Source organism: Saccopteryx bilineata, chromosome 1, assembly GCF_036850765.1.
Source record: "Saccopteryx bilineata isolate mSacBil1 chromosome 1, mSacBil1_pri_phased_curated, whole genome shotgun sequence".
Taxonomy (NCBI): domain Eukaryota; kingdom Metazoa; phylum Chordata; class Mammalia; order Chiroptera; family Emballonuridae; genus Saccopteryx; species Saccopteryx bilineata.
The window spans coordinates 14,291,650-14,311,115 of record NC_089490.1 but is presented as its reverse complement, the minus strand read 5'-3'; the positions used below and the strand labels follow the sequence as shown (position 1 = coordinate 14,311,115).

General features: G+C 50.1%; 1 protein-coding gene across 4 annotated transcripts in view; it reads left to right on the top strand.

The window, feature by feature from the left end:
* Window positions 1-1,227: 1,227 nt before the first annotated feature.
* BNIP5 (BCL2 interacting protein 5) overlaps window positions 1,228-19,466 on the top strand; it is a 36,143-nt gene continuing 17,904 nt past the window's right edge. Inside the window, exon 1 of one of the 4 annotated variants that reach the window (XM_066236827.1) lies at window positions 1,228-1,323. Coding sequence is in view for 1 of the 4 variants with exons in the window: in XM_066236653.1 (XP_066092750.1) it covers window positions 14,253-14,452 (200 nt within the window). In the remaining 3 variants the exon portion in view is untranslated. The other 3 variants (XM_066236911.1, XM_066236745.1, XM_066236653.1) reach the window with 3 other exon arrangements.

The window sequence follows — 19,466 nt, the reverse complement described above, 5'->3', positions numbered from 1 at the left end:
AGCCTTGGATTCTAGAAAAACCCAGGAAGATTCTCCTGGTTGTGGCACAGGAAAACATGTGAGTGGGTTTTGGTGTCCTGTGTGTTTGTTTTTACTCGTTGGCTGGTAGGAGTCTAGAATAAAGGAAACCCGCCCACCGGTTCTTGGCTCTGTTCTTTCTCTGCGATCCACCCGAATTAGACGCGAACCTAAACCCGCACGGACCAGGCGGCATGATGCTGGCCGGGGCGACTGGCCCTGCGTGCGTCTTATACACGGGATCATCTGATCCAAGGGGGAATATGGTCATTCTCAGTGCCCAGTAGAAAAAAAGGACGGTTGAACCTGGGTGTTCTCTAATTGTGAGAGAGGTGGCCTCGCCGCTGCTGACAAGCTGGTTTTGGTTCCCGCTCTGGTCCCCTCCCTCCTCCCTGCCTATCTACATTGACGCGGGGGAGGGGCCCCTGCCAGTTCCGCTCCAGCCTCTGAAAGTTTCAAGCACAAAGGTCATCAGCAGCACAAGGCTGAGAAGCCACTGTTGGTAAAATGACATTTTCTTACTGTCACTTTGCTTGGGAAACGCAGGCGTGGCGGGACATCCCTCTCAAGTGTCACCTTTCTCGGAGTACACAGCCTTTCATTCCTAAGTTAAAAAAAAAAAAAGAAAAGGAAAAGAAAGAAATTATTCAGGGCTTGGAAAGGAGAAGGGAGTTTCCTTCCTTCTTTGGCTGAAAAATCCCTTAAGACGATGTTTATTGTGGAGCCAACACAAGAACATTATAAAAGGGGGTAGGGAGAGCAGTATATATTGAAAGTGTTCCTGTCTGTGAAAACGTGGAGGGTGATGGCAATAATAATAATAAATGATGCTGTGCTATTTTCTATAAAAAGCATCCCAGAAGAGCAATTTCAAAAAAAGTGACCCTCTCCAAGGAGTGGGGTGTTGTGGGGTCTCTGGCCTTCTGAGTCACACACAGACGTGTATTGTTATTATTGTAGCACAGCAGAAATGACCCAACGGGGGGCTTGCCTGCCTGTCCCGTAGGCTCTTGTTTTGATAAAAGAACTTCAGAGCCCCTAGTGTGGGTGGAGTGATCCGACTTATCAACTGAGAGGACTTGCTAATTAATGCAAAAGCCCACCTCTTCCCCCCATCACGCTCCTTCCTGCTGGGGCCTGGGGCCTGAGATGCCGCCATCTGATCACATTCCCCTGTGAAGAGAGTGGGGCCCTCACGTTTCACCTTGCGACCTTGCAGACAACCTCTGTGGTGGGAAGCTGTCCCCACCCTGAACTGGGAAGTTGGAGCTGAGAGACTAAGAGCCACCAGGGGCAGAAAGAGCTGTGAGTATTGCCTCAGGAATCCTCAGGAATCGATCGGGGCTTCAGGTGCCTCCATACTGGCTTCACGTTTTCAATTTCAAGATTAATTAGTTTCTCTTTTGTTTCATTGGATTTTATTTTTTTAGGGTGTTCTCGGTGTCTCAAACCTGGGACCTCAGCATCCCGGGTCGACGCTCTATCTATCTAACCTGCCACCTCCAGCTGGGCAGGTTATCTACCTCCTTTTTTTTTTTGGTATTTGTAAAGTGGCATTGTTTTTACATGTAATGTTGCACTGCACCTGGAAATTATTTTATACTGTAGTATCAAGTGTAGATCTAAACTAATCCAGCCATTGTCCCCAATCCCATCTGCTACATAACCCACATCTTCTTGTCAGTTTGTGTTCTTTCTCATACATTGTTGATCAAATAAGTTTGTAAATATAATATATAGGTTTGCTCCGCTTATAGTAGTTTGCATTGGGTGTAGGGGACAGGCTGTAAGCAGGCAGGGTCGTTATACCCTAAGGCTTAGTGTTAAGACTAAACCTTTCCCACCCAAACTGACTTTGTATCAGAGACTTACTTGTTTGTATATTGGATTAAAGGTTTTAATTTCTATACTATAAAATGGGGCACTATAAAACCAGGAGCTTGCGCTCTCTCAATTCCTGAGATTAGCATTAGAGAGAAGAGCAGAGAAAGGCCACATGGAGGAGAGGAGAAGCAGCCAAGATGGTGGAGTGCTGAAGGAGAAGCCAGTTTGTGCAGAGTGAAGAAGATGGGGAACAGAGGTGAATAAGGCTGGTGGAAACTTTGATTCTAGGAAACTCAGATAAGTCAGTGGCTTTGGGAGCCCTGAATGGAAAGGATAGTGTTTTCCCACTGTTCTTTCTTGCCTGCCAGGTGCAAGCTAGGATTAAAGGTAATGGCCCACCAGTTCTTGGCTCTGTTGTTTCATTACCATCTGTCCAAATCAAATGCGAACCTGCACGATCCAGGCAGCCTGATGGTGGCCGTGGATACTGGCTTTACATACATGAAATTCCTGTGTTCCTTGGAATGGTTTCAAAGCTATCTGTTTTTTCTTTTGATCTGCCTGTTAATCTTGTGGACAACTTTATTTTCCTTCTTTATCTTTATTGTATATTTACTACCTGGCAGAGAAAATGTCCCTCTCTCATCACAATTATTTTTCTTTTCCAAAAGCTTGATAGTAATCCTACCTGTTAATTCTCCAGGTGGAGATATAGCCAGAAAAATTTTTGTCAGTTTCTAAATTCTAATTGGGTGAAATTCTTCGGAATTTTAATTGGAAGTGTGGTGAGCTGTGAATGAATCAGCAGAGAAGTGAGACTTTTCCCAGAGGTTTTCCATTCAAGTGTATAGATGTTTCTATAGTTTCTCATGTCTTTTATATCTTTTATATCACTTATAGGTCTCATATGTTTCTTCTTAGGGGAAGTTAGAGGATCTTTTCATTGTTATTGTGGTTGGGATATTTTCTGTCATCACACCTTCTAACTGGTTACATAGAAATAAAATAACTAGAAAGCCTAGTAAATAACAGTAAAAAAACACCCTAGCTTTTTAAAATGTATTTATTTTGCACACAGCCTCCTTTGTTTTATTCTAATTTTTATAAATATTTCTGTTGATCCCAATTTTCTGGCTATGTAATTATATTTTAACAAGGATAATAATATTGCCTTCCTATCTATATCTATATCATATAGCTATCTATATCATCTATAGCAGTGGTAGTCAACCTGGTCCCTACCACCCCCTAGTAGGCGTTCCAGCTTTCATGGTGGGTGGTAGCGGAGCAACCAAAGTATAAATAAAAAGATAGATTTAACTATAGTAAGTTGTTTTATAAAGATTTATTCTGCCAAACTTAGCGAAAATTCGACATAAAGTACTTGGTAAGTAATTATTATTATATGCTTTAACTTGCTGTAACTCTGCTTTATACATTTTATAAAGTAAAGTTACTTCCCTACTTTATAAATCACCATTACTGTGGAACTGGTGGACGGTTAAAAAATTTTACTACTGCCCTGGCCGGTTGGCTCAGCGGTAGAGCGTCGGCCTAGCGTGCGGAGGACCCGGGTTCGATTCCCGGCCAGGGCACACAGGAGAAGTGCCCATTTGCTTCTCCACCCCTCCGCCGCGCTTTCCTCTCTGTCTCTCTCTTCCCCTCCCGCAGCCAAGGCTCCATTGGAGCAAAGATGGCCCGGGCGCTAGGCATGGCTCTGTGGCCTCTGCCTCAGGCGCTAGAGTGGCTCTGGTCGCAATATGGTGACGCCCAGGATGGGCAGAGCATCGCCCCCTGGGGGGCAGAGCACCGCCCCTGGTGGGCGTGCCGGGTGGATCCCGGTGGTCGGGCGCATGCGGGAGTCTGTCTGACTGTCTCTCCCTGTTTCCAGCTTCAGAAAAATGAAAAAAAAAAAAAAAAAATTTTTACTACTAACAGAGATACAAAAGTGGGCGATAGGTATAAAAAGGTTGACTACCCCTGATCTATAGCTATAACTATAACTATATCTATCTATAGCTATCTCACCTATCTAAGGATATAAATCTAAAATAAAACTAGAGAATATAAAATGGAGAACCTTTGGCATGTACCCTCAGAAAAATGCAAGTTGAGAACTGGGACTGATTTCCATTAAATATCTATCTGATTTACAGAAAATAGAGACTTATCTCCTGACCAATTAATATCTGCCAGGAGTCTCTCCCCATTTTCAAGCCAATGGACTTAGTGCTTGGATTCTGGCTGGACTTCCCCTTCTTTGTACTCCTTGCCTAAGCCCTCAATGGACTCGTCCGTAGCTCGCTGTGGCATGTGTTTCTAGAACTGCAATTCCTCTGCTATTCTCAAATGACTCAAATTTCTGATAATTTGAGGTGGCCTCGGTGTACCTCCTTATTTAGGTTGACATCAATGGTGTCAGAAGTGGGATCTGAAGGAGGTCACCCCTGGAATCAAGGGAGGTGCCCGCACTGAGCCCCGTGATCTCAGAGCTTCTGTGAGTCGCCTTTCGTTTCAGGGTTGGTGAGTCTCCTTGTGGGTTTCCGGCTCCCTCCTTCCTGGTCGAGCTCTCTGACTTCATTCGGGATTTGGATTTGGATAAGGATGGATTGTCCTACAGAGCTGCACTTCTGGCTTCTGAATTTGAATGTGCTTGGTTTGGATGTAAATTTGTGGGTTTCCTGAAATGGAAAATTGGTGGGCGCAGGCTGGGCACCTAAGTGCTGCTAGAGCGCTGGCCCCCATCCTACGAGAGACGAGTGCCTCCGACACAAAAGCCTCCTGTATGAGGGCAGTGTGGTCACAGACAAGCACGTTGTACAATGGGTGGCTTACCTCCCACAAGAAAATTCCATGCAAAGAAGGACACAGAGTCACGGGGTGGACAAGGCTGTCCACCAGGAAAAGGTATATAGACTCTCATAAAACTATACTATTAAACAAAACTCAAGTTCCAACTCTACACATGCCTACCCCTAGGCTATCTAGGATTTATTTCTTTGCTCTTGGGAAGACTCCAGAAATGGGGATCCCAGTCTAAATACATCAAGGATGGCCCCTCTTTAGGAATCCTTCTTGGTCTTATGTTAAAAAATAAAAAATTATGGTGCCTTCTCATGTACAGAGACCAATTTTACTGAAGAAAATGATGGTGCCTTCTCATGTACAGAGACCAATTTTACTGAAGAAAATGATGGTGCCTTCTCATGTACATAGACCAATTTTACTGAAGACGACCCAGAACTACAATGACTGATGAAAAACGCTCCAAGTAGACAAGCTCCTTCGTTGAAGCAAGGGTTCCCAGTGGGATAGCTATTCTTTTGTAGCCCACTTTTGTATCTCTGTTAGTAGTAACATTTTCTAACCACCCACAGGTTCCACAGTCATGGTGATTTATAAAGTAGGGAAGTAACTTTATAAAATGTATAAAGCAGAGTTACAGCAAGTTAAAGCATATAATAATAATTACTTACCAAGTACTTTATGTCAGATTTTCACTGTTTGGCAGAATAAATCTTTATACAGCAACTTACTCTAGTTAAATCTATCTTTTTTTTTTTTTTTTTTTTTTTTTAGAGAGGAGAGGGAGAGAGAGAAGAGACAGAGAGAGAAAAGGGGGGAGGAGCTGGAAGCATCAACTCCCATATGTGCCTTGACCAGGCAAGCCCAGAGTTTCGAACCAGTGACTTTAGCATTTCCAGGTCGACGCTTTATCCCACTGTGCCACCACAGGTCAGGCCTCTTATCTTTTTATTTATACTTTGGTTGCTCCACTACCACCCACCATGAAAGCTGGAGCGCCCCCTAGTGGGCGGTAGGGACCAGGTTGACTACCACTGCTCTAACGCATATTCTATTCACCTGTCTGAATTGTCTTTCCTCTCTGTGGACAGTGCATGACCACGAACCAAAGTCTGCCACCTTAGTGGTCTCACAGACACCCCCACATCTACCCTTGAAGGAGGGCACCCATACGGGTCCCTCCCAGGGTTAACAAGACACAGGAATTTTCTGGTGAACTGCTAAGGGAAAACTAAAACTAAAACGAGTGGAAACCCTGGCCGGATAGCTCGGTTGGTTAAGCATTGTCCTGAAGCACAGAGGTTGCCAGTTCGATTCCCCGGTCAGGGCACAGCTCGATGTTTCTGTCTCTTTCTCTCTTGCTAAAATCAATAAAATAAAATTAATAAATGGAAAACCTTGTGAAATCCTGGCAGATACCAGAGCCGCTCTCTCTACTTGACAGCCCCCTGGCTTGGGAGCCTGCGGACTGGATCCTAGAAACACCGGCAGAGGAAGCCAGTGAAGGGTGGGGAGGCACTCCTGCCAGAGTCGGCTCTCTGGGATCCCTGTTGTGTGCTCCGCTGAGAGAGGGAGATAATGTCTCACGGCACCGTTCCTTTCCAGATCCAGACCCACTGGTTATTGATCCTTTCTTTCTCAGGGGTAGCTGTAACCTTCTTGTTTGTCTCATTTCATGTCCCAAGTTCTTGGCTGATTAATCATGAGGTTGGAGGCTCCAAAATATGGCTGGATGGAAGTGTGGGTTTCATGCCGTTTGCAGCTAGGGTCTATTGCAGGGGTCCCCAAACTACGGCCCTCAGGCTGCACGCGGCCCCCTGAGGCCATTTATCCGACTCCTGTTACAAGGGGCACCTCTTTCATTGGTGGTCAGTGAGAGGAACATAGTTCCCATTGAAATACTGGTCAGTTTGTTGATTTAAATTTACTTATTCTTTATTTTAAATATTGTATTTGTTCCCGTTTTGTTTTTCTACTTTAAAATATGTGCAGTGTGCATAGGGATTTGTTCATAGTTTTTTTTATAGTCCGGCCCTCCAACGGTCTGAGGGACAGTGAACTGGCCCCCTGTGTAAATAGTTTGGGGACCCCTGGTCTATTGCCAGCCCTCGGAGGAGTTTCTAAGCCTTTCTTTCTTTTGGTTATCTTTGGGAGTGGCTCTGGATATTTTGCACGCTCTTTGGGGATGGCTCATGAGTCCGTGGGGTTGTTTGATACTGTCAGGAATATTTACTGTTTGTCCCGGATGAAACCTGATGAGATATTTGAAAGGATTTTTAAAAAGTAGCTCTATGTTCAGAAGCTGGCCAAAGCGGAAGCTGATACCTAAGTCTAGATCCAGGTCTACATTTACACCTATAGTTATCTGTATCTGTATCATGTATGTATATCTATCTATATCCATCCATTTACCCATCTACCTACCTAGTTACCTTTTAGTTATTACTTTTATTTCTATTTCATGTTTTGTTGCATTGGTCAGAAATTCTGAGAACAATGTTAACTAATTATAAGATAATTGCCTTTATATGTATTTTATTCCTGTTTTCCGTTGGAACCCCTCTGATTTCCTCACTATTGTGTGTGATGTTTGCACGTTTAAGAGATTTATTCTCTTCTTGTCTGCCGTTATTAGTTTGCCTGTTTTGGGGTACAGCATCCTTTGCTTAGCCAAAGCTTCTCAGAGGCGGCAACGTCTGAGCACAGACCTGGAGGGTGAGTAGGAGCTGGCTATGTGGGTAAGGGAGGTTGGAGGTGGCAGGAAGAATGTTCTGGACAAAGAGAACAGCATGTGCAGTGACCAGAGGTATCATGGCTTGTTGGAAGAACTGGAACATTTTTTGTATTATGATTTGCATTAGAGGCTTTTTTGTAGTTAGCCCAAGTTTAGTTTGCATATGCATAAATAATTGCCTTTAAAGAAACTCTTGGTGGTATAAACAAGGAAGGGAAATGGTAAATATTGATTGACTGATTCACTCATTCATTCACTCACTCACTCATTCATTTATTCAACGAGAACTTCTTGAGCACCGTCTTAGTGCTGAGCACCGGGCTAAGAGGCTACCAAGGAAAACATAAGGAGGTCCCTGTCCTGAAGTTTCTCATGGTTTCGTAAGTAAAACAGATAGAAAGATAATTTCCAAGGTATGAGGGCTGCCCACACTACCATGTCAGGGAGAGCACATTCTATTTCTAACCTCCTTCTCCCTGGCCACCTAGTCATTTTCCCAGCCTTCCTTGCAGCTAAGGCTGAACATATAACCAGTTTTGACCAATAAGATACAGGAAAGATCTTCTGAGACATGTCTGGGAAGATTCTTCACATTAAAGGTGAAGCCACACATGACACCATCACTTTGCCCTACTTGCTGGCCTTTGAGGGGGATTGTGATGAGGACGCAGTGAGGTCTGCGGCAGCCATCTTGTGACCATGAGGAGATGAGCATCAGGATAACACTAGTTCTTGTTAGCATCAAACCTGGAACTACCTACCTTCAGGGACTCCTGGTTGGATGAGCTCATTACACATCATTGTTGCATTAGCCAGTAGTTCTCGGCTGGAGATGATTTCGTCCTCCAGGGGATATTTGGTAATGTCTGGGGGTATTTTTGGTTTTCACTATTGGCATCTGGTGGTCAAAGGCCAGGGATAATACTAAACATCTTACAATACAGAGGACAAACCACATAACAAATAGTTATCTGGCCAAAAATGTCAATAGAGCCAAGGTGAGACACCCTGGCTTAAGCCATTCTGACCAAGTGCTTTCTTTACCCAGAGAGTGTGAGAGCTTGGCCTCAGCCACGGAGGGTGAGCAGTCCAATGTCCTTAGGAAAGAGGAGGGCAGGGAAGTATTCAAGCTGGCCGTACTCATGCAAATACTGTCAGGCTCGGATCAAGTTCCACGAGAGGACTGTGGGCCCCCAGTTCCTAAGGTGAGACCTCATCAGGGGGTCTCCAAGACCTAATGCAGTCACTGCCCAAGTGCTGACTGTGTGCCCCGGGATAGGTGCTCAGGTGATGCCTCCTTCAAGTTTCCTAGCAACCTTCCAGGGTTGGTATCAGTTATTCCCGTTGCACAGCTGTGAACACTGAGGTTAAGATGAACAATGGGCCCTGGCCGGTTGGCTCAGCGGTAGAGCGTTGGCCTGGTGTGCGGGAGTCCCGGGTTCGATTCCCGGCCAGGGCACACAGGAGAGACACCCATCTGCTTCTCCACCCGTCCCCCTCTCCTTCCTCTCTGTCTCTCTCTTCCCCTCCCGCAGCCGAGGCTCCATTGGAGCAAAGATGGCCCGGGCACTGAGGATGGCTCTGTGGCCTCTGCCTCAGGCGCTAAAATGGCTCTGGATGCAACAGAGCGACGCCCCAAGATGGGCAGAGCATCATTCCCTGGTGCGCATTCCCGGTGGATCCCGGTCGGGCGCATGCGGGAGTCTGTCTGACTGCCTCCCGGTTTCCAGCTTCGGAAAAATGAAAAAAAAAGAAAAGAAAAAAGATGAACAATGGCGGGCCATGGGTAGTGACCTGCTCTGGAGACTGGCTGACAGGTCTTAGTCTGCCATGGGTAGTGACCCGCTCTGGAGACTGGCTGACAGGTCTTAGTCTGCCATGGGTAGTGACCCGCTCTGGAGACTGGCTGACAGGTCTTAGTCTGCCATGGGTAGTGACCCGCTCTGGAGACTGGCTGACAGGTCTTAGTCTGCCATGGGTAGTGACCCGCTCTGGAGACTGGCTGACAGGTCTTAGTCTGCCATGGGTAGTGACCTGCTCTGGAGACTGGCTGACAGGTCTTAGTCTGCCATGGGTAGTGATCCGCTCTGGAGACTGGCTGACAGGTCTTAGTCTGCCATGGGTAGTGACCTGCTCTGGAGACTGGCTGACAGGTCTTAGTCTGCCATGGGTAGTGACCTGCTCTGGAGACTGGCTGACAGGTCTTAGTCTGCCATGGGTAGTGACCTGCTTTGGAGACTGGCTGACAGGTCTTAGTCTGCCATTTAGCAGTGTCACTGAAGCACTGTCTGTCTGAGCCTTACTTTCCGAACTTGTAAAATAAAACACTATCTACTTTATAAACACATTAGGAGGGTAAAAATAGATAACGCATGTCAAAGCTCTTAGTACAGGGCCTGACACAGAGAAAGCATAAATGGCTGTTATTAGTACTCTAACTAGTGTGTGCCCGCTGGGAGTGAGGAGCCGGGGACAGGGCAGCTCTGTCCCATGTCAAAGCTGCTAGTCATCATGATGGTCAACTGAGTTGCCCACTTACAGCGGGAACCTGGGAGCAACTGAGGGAGGGGCGACTGTGGGGTCCACGAGAGGGACAGAAAAGTCACTGAGGCAAGAGTGCATAGATGGGAATAGAGATTCGTTGAGCACTTTTAGGTACAAGCCCAAAATTCAGTTGTTTTTGCTGCACAGGAACCAAAAGAATATTCTGAGACTACCTTCTGGCCTGAGGACTTCGGCACTGAAGACGGCTCTTTTAGGCGGCTCAGTTGGTGGGAGGCGCAAACACAGGGTGCGGCTGGACTTTGAATTGGAGGATTCCAAGCAGAGGGTGTGGCCCTGGGAAGGGGGCATGTTCATACCCTTGCTCTTTGCTCCTGGGAATTTCCATAATGCAAAGGACCTTGCCAGTATGGAGGTAGAATTCTGGGAAACAGGATTCCAAACTCAGAGGGGTTTGAGTATCTGGTGGGAATTCTTTCTCTCTTAAATGTGTCACTCAGGACTGCCCCACCCACGGCTCCTGAGACAGGGCACTCTCTTAAATTGCTTTCTTCATTTTTCACACAAGACCAAGTTTATCCTCTATGTCCCTGTGTTGTGTACCCAGGTCACACGACAGGGTAAATAATTTTTCTAAACAAACAGACAGACTCTCAGGGAAAATATTCTCCATTTTATGAACAGACCGTTTGCTCATTTTATTGTTCCTGGGAATTTGAGTTGTTTCAAGTTTTTGAGTTTGGGGCGATTACAAATAGTGCTGATCTATTGCTCTTACAAATGTTGTTTTGGGGACACGTGCATGCATTTCTGTTGTGCGTGTGCCCAGCACTGGAGGGCTGGCTCACTGGTGGTGTCCGCTCAGCAGAAGTAGATGCTGCCACTCCATTTCCCAAGGTCTCTGTGCCATTGCCACGCCCACTGGCAGTGGAGGAGTTTGGGTCACCCCACATCCTTTCTGACACTTGACAGTGACAGTCTGAGAATGTACAACGACAGCCCCACACAGCAGTGTGGCTGATCTCATAAACATGAGATAGAGTGGGGGGGGGGGAGACATAAAAGAAAGCATGCAGTGTGACTCCCATTTCTATAAAACCCCCAAACAGGCAAAAATGACCTAGGCACTTCAAAGTCAGGAGAGTGGTGCCCGTGAGAGGTGTGGTGGGGGTGGTTCTGCGGTGCAGGTAGTGTTTTGTTCATTAGTCTGGGTGCCGGTGACGCAGGTTTATTTCTTCCCTTTATGGAAATTCTTCAGGCTGTGTAGTTATAATTTGTGTACTTTTATGTTATACTTAAATTAATTTTTCTATAATTAAGTGAGAGTAGGAGAGGCAGAGAGACAAACTCCTACATGCTCCTGGATCTGGATCCACCTGGCAAGCTCCCTATGGGGTGATGCTCTGCCCATCTGGGGCCATTGCTCTGTTGCTTGGCAACTGAACTATTTTTAGCACCTGAGGCAGTCCAAGGAGCCATCCTCAGCGCCCAGGCCAACACAATTGAACCAGTTGAGCCATGGCTGCTGGAGGGGAAGAGAGAGAGAACGGAGAGGGGAATGGGTGTAGAAGCAGACGATCATTTCTCCTGTGTGCCCTGACTGGGAACCAAACCCCAGACATCCACATACTAGGTTGACACTCTACCACTGAGCCAACCAGCCAGGGCAAATTAAAATTAAAAAAAAAATTATTCTCAATCTTCTTCTCTGCCTTCTTCTGCCATCTTTCCTCACAGCACCTGGTTGGGGATTGTCCCCATCAGAGTCCCTTGCATGGCCATGCCACCTGTACAAGTTGCATGGGGCCCATGCCCACAAGGGCCTGGGATTGGTTTCATGCTCCTTTGTCTCTGTTTTGAAATTTTTCACACTTTTGAACAAAGGTGAAAAATTTCGCACACAACACGCAGCCGGCCCTGGCTGTGGGCCAAGTGTCTCTCCACAGGTCCCCCGAGGCTTGGTCTTCGATGGGCACCGAGGACAGGGCCAGATTGGCCCTCTGCCCAGGTGGAGAAGGTGCCGATGCCCACGATGGCCCCAGGATGCCGCTCCCTCCGGTGAGCCCCTGCGGATGGAACGAGTGGGTCTAGGGCAGCTCCCGGCACAGTGCTTTCCTCCCCACCCCCCCGCCACCCGCCGTGGCTCCCTGCCCCTCCCTCCGTCTGATTTCTTTCTTTTTTTTTTTTTTTTTTCTGAAGCTGGAAACGGGGAGAGACAGTCAGACAGACTCCTGCATGCGCCCCACTGGGATCCACCTGGCACGCCCACCAGGGGCGAGGCTCTGCCCACCAGGGGGCGATGCTCTGCCCCTCCGGGGCGTCGCTCTGCCGCGACCAGAGCCACTCTAGCGCCTGGGCAGAGGCCAAGGAGCCATCCCCAGCACCCTGGCCATCTTTGCTCCAATGGAGCCTTGGCTGCGGGAGGGGAAGAAAGAGACAGAGAGGAAGGAGAGGGGGAGGGGTGGAGAAGCAAATGGGCGCTTCTCCTATGTGCCCTGGCCGGGAATCGAACCCGGGTCCCCCGCACGCCAGGCCGATGCTCTACTGCTGAGCCACCCGGCCAGGGCCTGATTTCTTTCTTTAATTGTGGTAAAATACAGCCCAGTAGCATTAAGTACATCCACCGTGTTGTACAACCCTTCCCACCATCATCTCTAGAACTTTCTCATCTTCCCGAGCTGATCCTCTGTCCTGCGAAACAGTAACTCCCCCTTCCCCTCTGCCTGCTTTTCCGACTTTCTCTGTGTGCCCTCTTCCCAGCCACGCCACAAAGGTGGGGTATGCATGATGCTTGGAGGAGGTGGGTAAGAAATCACAGTTCTGCCCTGGCTGGTTGGCTCGGTGGTAGAGTGTCGGCCTGGCGTGCGGAAGTCCCGGGTTCGATTCCCGGCCAGGGCACACAGGAGAAGCGCCCATCTGCTTCTCCACCCCTCCCCCTCTCCTTCCTCTCTGTCTCTCTCTTCCCCTCCTGCAGCCAAGGCTCCATTGGAGCAAAGATGGCCCCGGGCGCTGGGGATGGCTTTGTGGCCTCTGCCTCAGGTGCTAGACTGGCTCTGGTCCCAACAGAGAGACCCCCGGAGGGGCAAAGCATCGCCCCCTGGTGGACGTGCCGAGTGTATCCCGGTCAGGCGCATGCGGAAGTCTGTCTGACTGCCTCGTTTCCAGCTTCAGAAAAATGCAAAAATTAAAAAAAAGAAAAAAAAACCACAGTTCTGTTAAGTCAGTGACATCAGGGATCTACCTAACCCCTGTTGGAAGGCCGTGTTGGCTCCCGGTGTCTCTACAGTATTCCCTAAATGCAGTGTTGAGACAGTGGCCAGCACAGAGAATCCAGACCTGTTTGCTTCACAGAATGAATGAAGCATCCCTAACTCCGCTGCCAAGAACACTGTGGGCCCTTTATCGAGCACGAGTGAGGGGCCAGGCACCCTCAGTGCACAGAACTTAGAAGGTGCCTGGCACTCAGTTCTTTGAAGTGTTATCACATAATAACATAGATGCATATTCTTATAAACAAGGAAACCCCTTTTTCGAGTGAGAAACAAACTCAGACACGTGACCCCCACCCTCGCCCCCCCCATCCAGAGGTCACATGGCTGATATATGGTTTTAGCTATGGGTGACCTCAAAGTCCAGCGTTTTAAATGTTTACTTTAGAAATATTTCATAAATACATAGATATTTACAGTCTGGGAATTGTCATTTGTAATGCCACCCCACGTCAGTTAACCAAAATACAATTTCTGACTTTTTTTTTTTTTTACTTTTGTTTAAATGACACTAGCTTTTCTTTTCTGATGTATGAGAACAAACATGTATGTACTCTATCAAAAAAAAAAAAAAAATTCTAGCACTACCGAAAGTGAAAATATGATTTTTTAAAAAGACTAGTTAGAGTGCTCTGTCCAGAGGCAGGACAGCCTACCAGGGGTGGCCGGGTTTGGGACGCACATCCCGATCAACGCCGCCTTCTGAGTTGTGTCTGCAGGTCAAGGAGGAGGACAGGTATTCCACTCATGACCCTTCTCTGTCCGTCCTTCTTTCTTTGGAGTGCTTCGGGGAGAGCGGAGGGAGGGTGTGGAGATGAGAATCCTATCTGCCCCTCCCCCCCACCCGTGTTTCCCATAAGCACCTTTTTTTTATTCTGAGGACTGGCCCCCGGCCAGCTCAGGGCTGTTTTCTTGTTGGGGTTGAGTGTAATAAGGAAGTTGTCAAACGAAACTGCTGTTTTCAGGGTGGCTGGAGTGAGCCTCCCGTCTCCTGAGGAGCGGGAAACAGCGCTGGGCGGGCCGGGCCGGGCCGGGTCAGAGGGGGCGGCCCCTGGGTCCACGGCCCGTGAGCTCAGCTCCTGGGAGACAGGTAGGTATATATGGGAGCCGGCCTGGAGACTGGGAGCAGCAGTAGCCGCATCTTCTCCCTGGGAGAGCGGGACCTCCTGTTCCTCATTGGATACAACTTCCAGCTGACAGCGGGCAGGCTCAGCCTCTCAGGGTTTCTGCCACAGAGCCCCCTGGTCCGGAGGTCCCGGCCAACGGTGTCCTGGGACAGGAGTGACTTTCGTGATCCGAGGTTGGTGGAACGATACTTTCTCCTTAGGGGACTGGAGCAGTGGTTGGGTCTCTTGGGGTCCTAAACGGAGTGTAGACCCAGGGGGTTAGGCCCTGAGTCCGGTCCCAATATTGCTTCCAGCTTGCCGGTCCCCCCTGAGGCCTCAGTTTCTTCCTGTCTAGAATGACACAGCAGGGCTTTTTTTTTTTTTATAAATTTATTTATTTATTTTTTAGAGAGGAGAGGGAGAGACAGAGAGAGAGAAGGGGGGGAGGAGCTGGAAGCATCAACTCCCATATGTGCCTTGACCAGGCAAGCCCAGGGTTTCGAACCGGCGACCTCAGCATTTCCAGGTCGACGCTTAATCCACTGTGCCACCACAGGTCAGCACACACAGCAGGGCTTTAGGACGTGATCTCAAACGGGTGTCACAACGGGCGTCACGCGAAAGGGTCTGAGCTCAAGTCAAGGAACTTCAGCCTGTCGGGCCTCAGTTTCCCCCTTCGCAGGATGGGGTGGCGTCCCATGCCTCGCCTGCTCGTTTTTCTACTGGATGTTGTATCAGTCAAATTATTGGTCAGATTGACGGGAAGACACGCATTAAAGGGAAACGTCACATACATGGAAGGGGATGTGGTTACCTACGACTGGACTAAGGTTTACATTTTCAGGTTTTTGCAAGTTAGTCCAAGTCCAGAGAGACCTGACGAAAGGCGTTCTGGTGGCCCGGTGCCCTGACAGGGACCGGAGGGGGACCATCATCGTGACTGGGTCTTGGAGAGAAGACCAGAGTGGGGCGGGGGACGGTGGTGTGGCCCCCCCGGGGACTTGGACTCGTGATGGATGGAGGGGGGCGGTGGTCGTCCCTGGCGCCCTCCGGCTTTGTGAATGACATCCCGCTGCCCCCGCGCCAGGCCTGCCCCTCTGAGGGGGCTCATTCTTTTGGGTTTTGAAAAATTCTCAAAAGATCCCCGAGCTTCTGGGAACTAGGCACCGGTGACAGTTTCATGATGAGAGTCAGGAACGGGCAGGTGGTCCAAGCGCACACTTGACACTGAGCTGTTGGTTGGCCCAGGCTGAGCTCTCGTCCCCAGTGTCAGCTGCTCAGATGACTCTGTGGCCTGAGGCTCCATGTGCAGAGAAGCCCATGGGACCCGGACCTCCATCTGGGCCTGAGGCCTTGACGTGGAGAAGGGCCGGCTAGGGAGTGCCCGGGGGAGGGTGACAGGTCTAGAGGCAGTGTGATCTGAGACCCAGGCAAGAGGGGGCTTATGGACTAGAACAGGGAGGACTAGAACAGGGAGGGCTCGAAGGGTGGTGCCGTGACCTCTCCACAGGGGTGTGAAGGGCTTCAGCTCAGCCTGAGGACTTTCCCTCAGACCCAGGCTGAGCGTTTTGCCTCCAAGGGTGTGAGTTCCCGTTGTAGGAAACGCTCGCTCCGACAGGGGTTGCACGCACGTCTGCCTTCCAGGAAGGTGGCCTATGGGGGTCCGACACCGCGGGAGGTGGGGCTAGATGCTTGTCAGGCCCTTAGGAGCCTGTTCGGGGCCCCGCAAAGGAGAAGGATGGGCTGACTATTGAGGGGAGAGATGACCGCCTTGTCCCCCACGAGAGTCAGGCCGGTGGAGGTTGAGGGTCTTACCCCAGAAGGCTCCTTGGTCCCCTGTGAGCGGGGAGGTGTGACCCCTGATGGGACCCGCACCACTGAGGAAGCCCAGGTGGAAGGCTTTGAGCACGGAAGAAACTGGATGTCACCTTAGAGGTCTGGAGGGTCCATGGGGCCGCCTGTGCTGAGGAGAAGCTGACATGAGCAGGGTGCTGCCCTTGACCCTCCAGGCCACTGACTGGCTTTCTGCTCAGGACTCCATGAGCCCCTCCCTGTGTCGACAATCTGACTCTGGGGCACAGGTGTGTCTTTACCTGGGCACATGTGGTGTGTGAGTTGATGTGTATAGATCACAGTGGGTCTGTGTGTAGATGTAGTTATCTCCGTTGGTGCAAAATAAAAGATTTGCTCACTTCCAAGTCCGTGTGTGTGTGTGTGTGTGCGCGCGTGTGCGTGTGTACACATGCTTGTCTATGTTTACGGGAGGCCCCGTGGTGTAGGAGAGAGAATAAAGAATTTAGAATCCAGAGAAGTGATTCCAGCCCCAACTGTCTTCGCTTCCCGGCGTGGGACCTTGGGAAAGTCTCTTAACCCTTCCGAGCCTCTGGTCCCCACCGCAGCCCCTCTGATTGACAGGGCATGGCCAGGCGGCAAAGGGATAACATAGATGAAAAGGCATTCTGGAGGCCGTGTGGCAGCACGCAGGTGAGCTGGTCACGTGTGGGCATGACTGTGTATCGTTTATTCGCGCCACCCACACTGAGCACCTGCAAAGCGGGGCGGCTGTGGCAGCGGGACTGCGTGTTCTCGGGGCCGCTCTCTGCAACTGGGCTTCAGACGAGGAGGGCGGACGGATGGCACACGGATGCTCAGATAATTATTCCCTGGCCCTCGGGGCGGAAAAAAAATACAAGGTGCCCTGAGTCCATGTAGGTGCCCGGCGCGTGTTTCTGGGATGCGCGAGTGTCTTAGTCCACGCGGGCCGTTGTCACAGCTGACCACAGACCGGGCGGCTTATGAAGAACAGAAATGTATTTCTCACAGTCCGGGAGGCTGGGAAGATTGAGACCGAGCGGCCAGCAGACGCAGTGTTTGGCGAAGGTTTCCCGATTCATAGGCAGTCCCCGTCTCTCTGTGTTCTCACGTGACAGCAGGGCCAGGGGGTCCTCTGGGGAGCCTTCGAGAAGGACACTATCAGTGACCCAGTCACCTCCTGAGGGCCCCGCCTGCTGACACCGTCACCTCGGGTGTTAGGATTTAACAATGAGTTTTACTTGGGGGGCCACGAACACTCAGTCCACGGCACTGTCTGTGGGTGTTGACTCGGTCCGCCTGTGCGTGTCACACGCGGTAGTTGGCTATTTGTTCAGTTCTATTGTGTGTTGTCCGGGGGCAGAGACAGAATCGGTCTACAACACAGTGCCTGGCGCCAGGCAGTTACAGAGCGACCGGGCCGGGTTATTGATTAGAGAATCATGTACAGATGAGGTCAATGTATACTCAGATAATAAACTAAAAATAGCAGCGTGCTTGGGAACACCGGGCAAACACGTCTGGCCCGCCGTGAGCCCAGGTCTGCCCGGTGCGCCGTCCCGGTGGGTGGTTGGCTGGTGTGCGTCTCTTCTTATCAGCGGTCCTATGATGCAGCTCACCCCGGGGGTTCAGAGCAGGCTTGGACTTTGCCCTGAAACCGGTTTCCGCCAAGGCGATAAACAAACAAGTTTATCCCAGCGAGCGGCCCGCCGGGTTTCCAGGCAGGGAGGCTGCCCTGTCTCAGGGTTACTGGGCTGGGAGCACGCCCTTCCCCACAGCCAGGCGGCATGGGAGTTGGCCCATGGGCACAGAAGAAGGAAAAAAAAAAGAGAAAGGGGAGAGAAGGTCTTGCTTTGATGGATTCTGGACAGGCAGTGTCGACAGAGAGTCTGGGAAGATTTCATCTCAGCACGCAGAATTTGGTGTGTTAAGAGAGAAAACACAATCTTCCCGGGAGTCAGGGACGTCCAAGGTCTGAGGACATGTGGGCCAAAGAGAGGCTGTTGGGCAAATAAGTTTGTAAAATCTGTATTTTCTGGTTTTGCTCACTTTTATTATTCAAATGACTGCTGCCCAGGTGAAAGAGCTAATTACCTTCCTGCTTGGGAAGCGCCGTTGTTATGCTAATGTTTACTGGGGGGGGGGGGAAGATTCTGCCCCACCACCGAGAGGTGCCAGAGGATTTCTTTTTCTCTCCTCCCTGATCCCTTGCCCTCCATGAGAAAAGCAGGTTTTCTGCTTTTCAGAACAGCCCACTCTGCCGTTTTGGGTTTTTTTTTTTTTCCATCTGCCTGAATTCAATGAGAACCTGCATGTGAATGGCCACAATGGCAGCCCCTGGCCACACAGAGGCTCTTCCAAAGTGTCTCCCTGGGGTGGGTGGGTTTGCCCTCTGGCCACACTGTCTTGACCCCAGGAGGGGTCATCAGAGAGTTGGGAGCTGCCCAGAGAGAAAAGAGTTTGCAGGAATAAGGGAGTGGACATGGTAGCAAATGCTGCAGCATTTTACGGGGAGGAGGGAGAACGAGAAGAGCTCCCTGGGTTTGGGATTAGGAGGAGTCTTCCTTCACCAGGGAAATGCCAGGGCTGCCCGTCGCCCCCCCCGACCCCCCCCCCCCCCCCCCGCCTCCCCTGCCTGCGGGGCGGCAGCTGCTCCTCCCTCAGACCCAGTGCTGCTCTTCCAGGGAGAGGGCGGCCAACATCAAAGCAGTCTGGAAAAAAACACTGTTGCTGATGATGCGCTGATCAATACTCGGATTCCAAGGAGCGGCGTGTCCTTTGAATGCAGTAGGGGGACACTGTGACCATCAGCAATGGTGAAAACGGTTTCCATAGCAATGACGGGCTTTGAACAGATTACTGTGCCTTTTTTTCCATTAACTAGGGAAGGATGCTCTGGCCCTCCGCCCACAGTCCTCCCCCCCCCACCCCCCGCCTCGAGCCCACGTTAGTGCAGGAAGAAGAGGGCTGACCGAACCAGGGTGTCCTGTGTGTCTGGCTGGTGCTGTGATTTTCTCTGCCAGCCCCGTCCAATTAGCTCTGAGCTCTGAAACACGCAGGAAAGTCAGAGAGGACTCGAAAACACCACTCAGTAAACATTTGTGGCTCAGCTTGCTTCGATTTTAAAATCGAATAGAGCTTCAACCTAAATTTTTCTTCTCTTCAGTCCGGACACATTTGTCGTGTGTTGCCATGCAGGCAGAGCTACCCCCACGGACTGTACACGTCCTCGTTTGTGTAACAGGTCCTTGCTGAGGGCCACTGCTTGCTGTGCCCTGCGTTGTTCTGGGCACTCAGGATACAGGGCCTAGCACACCGGACAAAGGAGGGGAGAGAGACTCAGACAACAATCAGTTAAACAGCCGGCAACCAGGGGAAGGGGGGGAGAGGATGTGC